Consider the following 12254-nt stretch of genomic DNA (forward strand, 5'->3'; position numbering starts at 1 on the left):
AAGGACGGAAAAAATGAGTTTAAATAAATTTACCCATATACCCTTATTAAAGAATGATGCTTAATTAAAACAAAAAAAGTGACAAATAATCACACAAAAATAGAAAGCAATCATCCAAATTTATTAAAAAATAAAAATAAGATCCCAAAAAAAGAAGAAAAATGTTACTACCAGGCAAAAAAAAAAAAAAAGAAAGAAAGAAAGAGGCACCCGGCCTTAGAAAATCAAAAGAAACAAAAAGAATAGAAAAAAAAAGGGGCAACGGTACTGAAAATCAAAAGAAACAAAAAGAATAGAAAAAAAGAAAAAAGGCAACAGCCCAAAAAAAATACAAAAAAAAAAAAAGGCAACGGTATTGCCCAGTGAAAAAAAGAGGAAAAAAAAAGGCAACTTCCCAAAAGAAGAAAAAAAAAAAAAGGCCAACGTACAGACCATTGGAAAAGGAAAAAAAATAAAGGCAACTTGAAGAATGTGCACATGGGTATTTTTGTCAATTAAAAAAAATTCATCCACACTCGGTTTTCTCTCCATTTTGGAGAAAAAACTTTTTGGTGGGCCAGGAGAGAAAACACATGGGCCCCACCATTTATTTTCCTTCTTCCTCATCCAACCAAACACACACAAAAAAGTTTTCCTTCTTATTTTCTCTCCAAAGTTTTCCATCCATCCTATTTTACCTCCTAACAAACACACCCTTAATAAATGATGAGAGCATAATATATATTGCATCTATTGTTTGCACCAAGACCACATGATTTGAAGCACAATTTTCCCTGGCGTGGTTGTATAGTTTGTTGGGTAGTGTATATGACAAACCCCTCTTGCTTTTGAAAAGACTTACGGGGCGGTGAAAGAATCTTTAAATAAAATAAAAGGAAAGAAAGAGGAAGAAGAAGCTGTTTATACAATTCTTTTTTATGCATTTTAAAAATAGTTCTATCTTAGGTTGGGGGAGTTCCTCACTGGGTTGAGCTATCAAATTTAAGTTTGCTATAGGAAAGCGTTGTAGGTTTACCAATCCTAAAAGAATGTATATATTTTGGTAACAATCAATCAAAGTATTGCTTTCTCAACATTTTGACTCATGAAGTATGAGGCAAATGTAACCACCCTCTCACACCTCTGTGTGAGAGGGTGGTTACATTTGCCTCATACTTCATGAGTCAAAATGTTGAGAAAGCAATACTTTGATTGATTGTTACGAAAATATATACATTGAGGAGGACCTATGTGAGAGAGTACCTTCATATGTCTAAAATATTATATATCATCATTATTTGAGGTGAGAGAATCTTGATCAACCAATCTTATTGTATCTTATTAGATATGAGACTATTAAAGTAGACTTTTTGATCAGCAGACTACCCTAATGACCAATCAAGTGGGGGGGGGGGGTCTTCTATTTGATTTGAGTAAATGAGTAAAGTGCTTTCGATTTCGAAAACATAAAGAAGAAAGATTTTACAACTAAGGACACACCATACAAGCATAAATAACAAATGTGTTTTTTTTATTAAAAAAAAACATAAGCAAATCAATGTAAAAAATTATGTTTCTATACTAGGCTCAAATTTGAAAAGGAAAAACAAATACAAACTCCACAAGAAAAGTAAAATTTACAGGACAATAAAAGACTCCCTCCAAAAAAAAAATTTCTAATGTTTACATTAGTAATTATCAAGGCCAAGGGATAATTGAAACATAAATATGAGCCCTCTAGCTATCTCCAGAGATGTATTGTATACCCTTCTCTGTCCTAATTGATTCAAATTGTGGTACAAAAAGATAAATAATATTGAAATTAGTCAAATTGCGTATTTAGGTTGTGTTTGGCATTGGCTTAAAAAAACAGTTTTTTTGTTTTTACTATTTAGCTTATTTTTGCTATTATTAATATTATTTTTGTTACTATTTATGAATCTCATTATACTTTTTTGTACTATTCATAGGTTTTACTATATTATTTTAACTATTTTTTAGCATTATCTACAACACTTTTAATAAAAAAAAATTTAATTTCAACTAAATAATCTATTTCTATACGGACACTTCGTACTTAAGGTTTGATATTTGTTTTAAAACCATCATAATACTTTAAAACGTTTTACTTTAGTTTCTTATACTTTCAAAATTGTTTTAAAAAGAAACCATTACCCATGTATTATATTATAGATAAAAACTACTGACAAATGAAAGTTAGAAAACTCATGTTACGCAATAAACCGTGTGATAAAAGTGAAAATTGGTTCTCCAATCCTCATCTTCAAAAAAAAAAAAGCACCACGAGGTCCACACACTGCTGCTACATACAAAGCAAGGAACCAAATCCAGTTTTCTTGCCATTCAAGTATTCTTTCCTTCCTTCACTCAACAACTTATACTAACCCTTTCTTTCTCTTCCCTATAAAAATTTTACTGTTCGAGCAGTGAAGGCAATGGTTGTTGCCACCTCAGCTTTGTGAAAATGGCAGAGTTCGAGTTCGGTTCAAACCAGCATGCCATTTACCTCCACGGTGACCTTGAATTGAAAATCCAGGAAGCTCAAGACCTACCCAACTTGTCCCTCCTCAATATTCGCCAGCTCCGCCGTTGCTTCGCCGCCTGCGGTGGCAGTGACACTATCGAAACCCCTCACACCTCCACCTCCGCCCACCACAAACACAAAGTCGTCGATTTCTGCAACCCTTACGTCGAAGTTGTAGCCTCTACGGTCACCCTGGCTCGCACGCGAGTCATCAAGAACAACACCAACCCTAAATGGAACCAACACTTCCATATCCCACTGGCACACCCTGTAAATAGCTTGACATTCCAGGTCAAAGACGATGACATCTTCGGCTCCGAGGTGATCGGCGCCGTCGATATAAAGGCCTCGAGGATCATCACAGGCGAACTCATCTCCGGCTGGTTCTCCATTATCCTCGGATCATCAAAGGCGGACACGAAGATCTACCTCGTACTTCAATTCACGCCGTTTGAGAAAAATCCGAGGTACAAACACGGCATTGCGTCGGAGGAAGGCAGCGTAGCACACACGTACTTCCCGCTGAGAAAAGGATGCTCCGTGAGGTTGTACCAAGACGCGCACGTGCCGGACAGGTTGTTGCCGGAGATTGAATTGGATGACGGTAAGGTTTACAAGCACGAGAAGTGTTGGGAGGACATTTGCTATGCGATCTCAGAGGCTCGCCATTTGATTTACATCGTTGGATGGTCGGTTTTTCATAAGGTGAGGCTCGTGAGAGAGCCGACTCGGCCATTTCCTCGCTTAGGAGATTTGACGCTCGGTGAATTGCTCAAGTTCAAGTCTGAAGAAGGGGTGAGGGTTTTGATGTTGGTTTGGGACGATAAGACCTCTCGCGATAGGTTCTTTAAGGTGCGTGCCTTCTTGCATTACATGCATGGCTGAAATAAGAAGCCATAAATAACTAGAGCTAATAGTCACACACTATTTTGCAATATATGTATATAAATTCTTGATGGAAACAGCTTTTTATTAGTTTTTATATTCGTTTATAATTAACATTATTTTTTTCATTTACTAATATCTACTCACCACATAATATTTTGTTAAAATGATTGTATCCTAGCAATACTCATATTTTTTAACACACTTATTTATATCTACTATTTTGTATTAATATCCACAATTGACATAAGAATCTCTACACTTTCAAAATGTCCATATTTTAAAACCTAAAATGAATGTAAAATAAAAGATGTGAGAAAACAAATGTAAGAGTATAAAATCCCTTTACTAATATTTATGTTACGTGTTGTAGGTGGTGTATAACAAAAGTAATATTAGTCTTTTAATTATATGAAAATCATGTTGCACTAATTATAATTTTCTACCTATTAATTGTGTCAGCAGCATTGTCATTGTTGAAAAATCTAACTTTCTATTGTATTAGAGTTTTTTCCATTTAAAATGAATTCATTTAGTGGTTAAGATTAAATATTATAAATCTAAAGGCATACAATTGCAATGTCATTTAAATTTAGAATGAAGTGTTGTTATATTCAAGAAATAAAAAGTCTTAACCGTAAAATGAAGATGACCCTATCCCTTTTTAAGAAAGATGCTTTTAATATAATTTAAATGGAGAGAAAATTTGAGTTCTAAATGTCACTGTTAGAACTTAGAAACACTATTGGCCTGTTTGGGAGTTTAGAGAGGGAGGAGAGTAGAGGGGAGGGGAGTAGTGGGGAGGAGAGTAGAGGAGAATGATTACCCTCCACCTTGTTTGGATGTTTTTATAATTAGTAAGGGAGAAGGGAGTAATTAGCCCTTCCCCTTGTTTTTAACATTGTAATTTTATAAATATAATAAGGGTAAATTAGGTAATTTACTTTATAAATAATTTTATGTGCTCTACTCTCCCTCCAAATCTCTCCAATTTGGGGGAATTAAAAATGAGGGGGTTGGAGGTAGTTGAAACCCCTCCAAACCCCTCCAAATCCCTCCCCCTCCTTCCTTAAAAAACTCCCAAACAAGGTAATTGAATTACTCCCCTTCCCTCTACTCTACTCTCCCTCCTTTTTTAAACATCCAAACATGCCATATAGTTGTTGCGGGGAGATGAACTTGGACAAGGCTTGGGCCAGAAGGGGGGTGGGTACCCCCGAGGGGCAAGCCTGGCCAAAATTTCCATTGTAGAGAGAGAATTTCTCTTGGCAAGAAGTCAACCATATTTATAACCATGGAGATCTGAGGTGACTACCTTCCTAGAGGCTCATGACCGAGGCGATGGGCGGGACCTCCACCCCAAGGTAGCAAAGGAATCCCGGGAGAACGCCTTTTGTCCTCAACTACGATCTATCACCTCCTAAATCCGGCCCGAGGAACACAATATGGAAAAAAGCAGAACCTAATGAAACCATCACCTCTGCATTAATGAAGTCCTTCACCTAATGTTAGCCACATTAAATACTGAATGATTGGCCTAAACAGTGAAGGCACCATCAACAAGTGGTAGTGCAGAGCGATAATGAAACAAGTATCTCTCAAATCCAGCTAAAGATAGGACAACTAGAAGGTGAGGAGAAGAGGGAAGGTGGCTATAAAAGGAGGGGAGGGGCAACAGAAGCGAGGTTCAAAAAATTATTGAGAGAAAGTCTAGGCAAGAACAAGAGAGAGAGAGAGATTTACCAGAGAGATTGTTTCCTTAGTTGTTTACCTTTGAATCCCTTCCCTGTACCATGGGAACGTTGTCCCAACATTTATGAAAGCTTGATTTAGCTCTTTTTCTTCTTTAACTTACTGCTTAAACCTCCCATTGTCGATTTTTCTCCCATTTTTTAGAAATTAGTTGCGTAAATCAATTTTTTTCACTATTGTACTTGTGTAAGTTGTTTTTGACCCCCACAACTATCATTTGGTCAAAAGATTATTTATTAGAGAAAATTATTAGTATATTTTATTTTAAATAAACGTATATAATTTACTAAAACTAGCACCATTAATTTAAATTTTAGCGTGAGTTCCTATTAATTAACTCAACTTATAAAGTCTCTTGTCATTGAATATGGGATATGAGCTTAGGTTTGAATATCACATACACCAAAAACTGATTGGTGTCTTAACCGATGATAAGAGCAATTATTATGGAATAGATGCCATAAGTTGAAAAATTATCCCAAAAAAAAAACTTTTTAAATAGAGTAAATGGTAAATTAAAAAAAGTTATAGAACTATACTTTGAGGGTATCCAGAATGGAATAGAGGATCGTAATAAAAAAAAAAAAAAAAATACCATGTTGAGGGAATATTTACTTGACAATTTAAAGTTCATGGCAGTAGTTTTCACTAGTAGATACAAAACTATTTGTTAGTGTTTGTATTGTAATTGAAATTATTAAAGTCTTATAACGGTGATCATGAGGAAACATTGATATTGCTATATATGCCTGTGTAAATTGCAACTTAGAGACAGTATTTTATTTGAATTAGTAACCGGGTTGTGTGCTTTTGAGTTGTAATCTTAAGTGGGATTGGTTGCAGAGTGGAATGATGCAGACGCACGATGAAGAGACCAAGAGGTTTTTCAAGCATTCATCCGTCACTTGTGTGTTAGCACCTCGCAATGCTAGCAGTAAGCTGGGCTATATAAAGCAGCAGGTGAATTTGTTTTATAGGTTGTGAACTGTCTTTGAAAAATATTGATAATGGTGCCTTTTCATTTTGAACATGTTTAATTAGTTTGAGGTTTAATCATATTTTTAGTTCTATTGGAATTGGACTCCTAGTTTTATTATTTCTTTGATCTTGGTAGTACCATTTGCATTCTTTTGATCAATATGGAAAACTTGCTAAGTTGCTTATGTGATGGTAATTCTATACAGGTTGTTGGCACCCTTTTTACACACCATCAAAAATGTGTTCTTGTGGACACAGAAGCATATGGTAATACTCGTAAGATTACTGCATTTTTAGGAGGGATTGATCTTTGTGATGGCCGTTATGATACACCAGAGCATAGATTATTTCGCGATCTTGACACTGTATATCAAAATGATTATCACAATCCTACATTTCGTGTAAGTTTTTTCTCGAATGATTTGAAACAACATATTGTAACATGCCATATTTCCATCTAGATATCATTTAAATGTAACATGCCATTCTAAGGGTTGAATAAATTTTAGGACAAAGTTTAGTTACAAAATTGGTTGTAGCCTCTTACTTAATAAAATAAACATTATAACATATTTTGAAAATCTATTTGTTAAATTGCATGTTCTTTACACTCTTAATAAAATGTCAAATTTTGTGTCAATCGAATATTATTTACTATATGATTTATAAATTTATATTTTATGCATAATTTTAAACTACTAATACTTGTCATTTAAACAATTTATTAATGACATAGCTATTGATCTTTAATTTTTTAGAAATTTTACAAGCATGAAGGATATAAGAAGAAGATGTAATCCAATGGTTGATTTGTCAAAATTCACCTCCAATAAAAATATATTAAGTAAAATTGTAGTTTTAGGTTACAATCAATTTTGTAACTAAACTTTATCCTAAATTTTATTCGATGCATTCAGGGCCTGTAGAGACATAGTGCTGGTCTTTCTTTATAATACATTCTCAACTTTCTTTGTACTTCTTGTGCAAAGCCCCATTGTACATACTATATGTCACTGACAATTTTGTTTCTCAACATAGTTTTAAGCTAACATAGCGCTGTCATAGTATGATAGTAATTTATGCACTTCATCCAGCGTGAAATCAAGAATTTCCCTTATTTCTTTTTATTTAGCAGGTGCATTCTGGCTTATTTACAAGTGTGATGCTATAGCAGGTGTTTCTTTTTTACGTTTTTTGTTTTCTACATGTCTTTATGTATGAACTAGGCTGGAACCAAGGCTCCAAGGCAACCATGGCATGATTTACACTGTAGAGTTGAAGGGCCTGCAGCATATGATGTTCTTATAAACTTTGAGCAGCGTTGGAGAAAAGCAACAATATGGAGGGAGGTTGGACTACGTTTCAAAAGGGTTTCCCATTGGCATGATGATGCTTTAATAAAAATAGAACGCATTGCATGGATTCTAAGTCCTGCCCCAAGTGTATCAAAGGATGGTACCACATTTATTCCACGAGATGATCCCTTGTTAAGGGTTTCTAGTGAAGATGATCTTGAAAGTTGGAATGTTCAGGTTCTATTTTACCAGTTTCTTTTGAGTAAAAGTTTTCTTTTGTGGGGGAGGGGGGATTGAAATTTTAGTTTTTTTTTTTTTGTAGATTTTTAGGTCCCTTGATTCGGGATCAGTGAAAGGATTTCCCAAAACTGTTGAGCATGTTGAGAAAAAGGTTTACTACTTTTTTGTCTTTTCTTTCCCCTTCTTTTCATTTTTCCTCTTTATTGTTCTATCTCTTTCTCTATATAGGAAAACCAATTTATATTGACAAGAATTTCAATGCTTCTTTGTTGTGACCTAGACCTAGAGTTCAATATATGAGTAATCTGTTGCACATCATATTGCAGCTTCCTAATACCTAAATGGCATTCTTTTACTGCAGAACCTCATTTGTTCAAAAAAATTGGTAATAGATAAAGGCATTCAAACAGGATACATCCAGGCAATCAGATCTGCTCAACATTTCATATATATTGAAAATCAGTATTTTTTTGGATCATCATATGCGTGGCCAGAATATAAAAATGCAGGTCAAGTCCTTAATTTTCTGTTACACCACATTGTTTTACTTTCTTGTCTAAACAATATTGTTTCCATTCCTTGTACCTGAATTCTCTTTTCGCCGAAAAATGCATGCTATGAAGTATTCAATGTAAACTAGTATTCTTGAGATCTCCAAGTCCTAGTGGTTTATGTTTGAGAACTAGACTTTAGATTTCTCTTTTCTATATCCAGTAGGTTTTCTTGGTTACCAGATTATAATTATAATATTAGTCTTATATAATACCATGGGCTAATGCATCCACGCAAAATTGGTGAAATATTGTCAATTTTGAAACATATGAAGTCATTGCTACATTTCGATCGACTTAGTTTTATCCACTGTAAGGATAGGCTTGATTGTTCTGTCCCCTTTGTATTATTTCTAACTTTACATTCTGTTATTTGGGTAACAATCATGTGCTAAATACCAAATACCTTCCTTATTCATTGGATGGAACACCTTCTCAAGTTATTGACTTTCATGGTATGAGCAGGAGCTGATAATCTAATCCCAATGGAATTGGCATTAAAGATAGCTAGTAAAATTAGAGCACAGGAGAGATTTGCAGTGTATATCGTCTTACCAATGTGGCCTGAGGGTGATCCAACTTCTGCGGCTATGCAACAAATTCTCTTTTGGCAGGTAATATGGTTATTGTCAATGAGTTCAAGCTCAAATAGTACCTCCTCCCCTTGTAAGAGCAAGGTGAAAGGTGAGGTCGTGGGTTCAAGACCTATAGGGTGTGTAAATTATCAATAAAAAATACAGTTATCCAATTTTAGACTATAATATTGTTACATGTCTTGGGACAGACAAGATAGCTACAGATGGCCAATACTTTCTTACAATAAAAAATCAAGAATAACAAATATAGGATTTTTTTTTGGCATCTGCGGCCTTCTTCTCTATCACCTTGAATAATATGCTATATATCTTATACTGTCGCTAACCTATAGGTTGTATTCTTGGCAATTATTGGCTTGGATTGATTTATTGATAACAATTCCAGATGTTTTTAGATTCACCTATATTGTACCCTTTTTTTCTTTTTTTAGGTTGTAATCTTAAGATGTCATGGAACTTAAGTCCAAAAAGTGGACAATATAGATGATGGCAACACAAATAACACAATTCATATCCATATTCTAGCTTAACTTGTTTGCTTTTGGCAGGGCCTGACAATGAAAATGATGTATGATATAGTTGCACGAGAGCTGGAAGATATGCATATGGTGGATTTACATCCTCTACATTACCTCAATTTCTATTGCCTTGGTAATCGAGAAGATATTTTTGATGAAAGGTTAGGTGATAATACTGATAAGGTAATGGAAATTTCTTTTTAGGTGTTTTAAATCATCACAACATATATTGGTTTGTGGTTGGCATAAATTAAATAGGTAGTCCGTAACTTCTAATGCTGAAAATTTTTCTACTGTTTCTATTATTTGACTCTCTCTCTCTCTCTCTCTTATTATTATTATTATTTTTTACCATGACACATATAGAAGTTCTCAAAATTTTGGAATTACACCATCCTCATGTACCCATGTCATCAATTGGACATTGAAATATGGCTTCATTATATATTTGTAAAGCAATTAAGTCTTTTAGAGTTGGTCATAATCTAAATTTTCTATCAGGTCTCGGAATCACAACGGTTTAAGCGGTTTATGATTTATGTACATGCCAAGGGAATGATAGTAGATGATGAGTATGTAATAGTGGGATCTGCCAACATTAACCAGAGATCCATGGCTGGTACAAAGGACACAGAGATCGCTATGGGCGCATATCAACTCCATCACTCTTGGGCATCAAGGAAGAAACATCCACGCGGTCAGGTTGGTATTGTATTTCTTGTTTTCCAAACTTTCAATTTCAGGGATTTTCTTTTCTAATAAGAATTCCATAGTCCATGGGATTTACTTGGTATTGTGGTTTACAATAAATATGCATATGCAGGTGTATGGATATAGAATGTCACTGTGGGCGGAGCATCTTGGGAGGGTGGATACACGCTTCGAGGAGCCGGAGAGTTTGGAGTGTGTGAGGACAGTGAATAAGATCGCTGAAGATAACTGGCAGCGGTATACAAATGAGGATTTTATGCTATTGCAGGGCCACCTTCTTAAGTATCCTGTGCAGGTAGATAAGGATGGGACGGTCAGCCCCCTGCCTAGACACGAAAATTTCCCAGATGTTGGTGGAAAAGTTCTGGGAGCTCATTCGACTGCCCTTCCTGATACTTTAACAACATAATCTCCACCCATTGCTATGTTCCTACATGATTGGTTAGGAAGAATGGTAGTGACATGCTAGAATTTTGAGGTTGTTAAATTGAAAATGTTAAAGTGTTTGTGCTCCTCTCTCTCTCTCTCTCTGCCCCTTTTTGTTAATGATTGAGCTACAATAGTTTTTTTGTGTAATACAAATGCTTGAACATAGTGAGAAGGTTGAAATGTTGTGAATATTTGTGCATATACAGATGCATCATGCATGGTTTCCTTCTTGTCACTTGGAGAGGTCACTACAATTACAATGCCTGTCACTTTGTGTGGTTCTTAATGGCTGTTGTGACTTGTGAGATTAGGGATATTTTTTTGGTCTTTCTAAGTTCATTATCCCATTTATATGTACTTGTGTATAGACATGGTTTACAAATTGTGATGGCAATCAAAATTGTAGATCTCTCTCCTTTTTTTTTGGAAATGTAGATCTCTTTTATGGTCTTAAATTCAAAAGAAATGCTATTGATTCTTGTTCCCTCCTTGTCTGCAAAATATAAAATCTTCTAGCAAATATGCCATATGGTTTGCAAATTATGAATGTCAAACAAATTGTAGATCTCTTTTATGGTCTTTTAAATTTAAATGAAATCCTACCTATTCTTCCTCCCTTCTTGTCCACAAAGCATAAGATTTGCTGGCAAACATACGGTATGTTGCGGATTGTCATTAATTATGGTTTTGCCAAGGTTTTGAGTACAGGAGAGAGTTTTGGCTGAGAGATTAAGAGGACAAGCATATGTTGTGTTGTTGGTGGTGACACAAACTAAACGATAATGCTTCTTATGAGAGCACTTTTTATTTATATGAAATAAAATTATAAGATCACTATATATTACACAACAATGTTTGTTTGCACTAAGACAACAGGATTTGAAACACAAAATTCTGCCTCAAAGTGGTTGTACTTATTAGCAGTAAAATATGAACTAATGAGAAACATACAAAATTTATGCTGTTGTAAATACAATGTGGATTGTAGTTTATTTTTCATCATAATGCAAAAACTAGGGTGGCAAAATAAGTTCAAACTCATTTGTCCACCCAAACCCATCCACTCTAATTGAACCCAAACTCATCCAATTATTATTTGGTTTAAATGGGTATTAACCCAATTAGACCGAGTAAACCCAAGTAATAGTTGGGTTTTAACTAAAAACCCAATTAGACCCATTTAACCTTTGACATTAGCTTTAATGCTAAAATATTGCATGTGTTTATCCTAAGGCACAAGCATGTCAAGAAAATAATTATTAGATTCTTCCTCAATTATCCATTTATCCTATCTAATCTTATCAATGTGTCATAAAATATGCTCTAAATGGATGAGACTCATCCTCTACACCAAATGTGTGATGAATGCAATCCACCTCAATTGAACTACATCCAACTGGTTTCCTAATATTCTTCTCCCTGGCATCCTAAATAAGTTTGTTTGTTTGTTTTCTAAATGATTTGCATCTTCATCCATTAATAAGGGAAATACAACTCAATTTCATTTAGAATTTCTTAAAAAACAAAATGGTCTGCATCTTCATACATTTTAGGAAACCATTTGGATGAAGATGCAAACCATTTTGTTTTTTAAGAAATTCTAAATGAAATTGAGTTGCATTGCCCTTATTAATGGATGAAGATGCAAATCATTTACGCTCTGTTTGTTTCAGCATCAACGTTTTTTAGAAAATGGTTCATTTTCCAAATAGCATTTTCTAGAAAACTATATCATTTTCCAGTGTTTGGTAACGACTTTGAAAATGAGTTTGAGA

At 34.6% G+C, this 12254-nt stretch overlaps 1 protein-coding gene across 1 annotated transcript; it reads left to right on the forward strand.

Moving 5' to 3' along the window:
- The first annotated feature begins 2454 nt into the window (after positions 1 to 2454).
- On the forward strand, positions 2455 to 10712 carry LOC142623647 (phospholipase D delta-like). The gene is made up of 10 exons (XM_075797090.1): positions 2455 to 3376; positions 6005 to 6121; positions 6346 to 6540; positions 7366 to 7671; positions 7757 to 7825; positions 8036 to 8183; positions 8691 to 8839; positions 9370 to 9522; positions 9841 to 10041; positions 10163 to 10712. The coding sequence occupies exons 1-10, from the start codon at positions 2465 to 2467 to the stop codon at positions 10457 to 10459; spliced, it is 2547 nt and encodes an 848-aa protein (XP_075653205.1). The 5' UTR covers positions 2455 to 2464; the 3' UTR covers positions 10460 to 10712.
- Positions 10713 to 12254: the final 1542 nt, after the last annotated feature.

This window comes from Castanea sativa, chromosome 2 (genome assembly GCF_040712315.1).
Source record: "Castanea sativa cultivar Marrone di Chiusa Pesio chromosome 2, ASM4071231v1".
Lineage (NCBI taxonomy): Eukaryota > Viridiplantae > Streptophyta > Magnoliopsida > Fagales > Fagaceae > Castanea > Castanea sativa.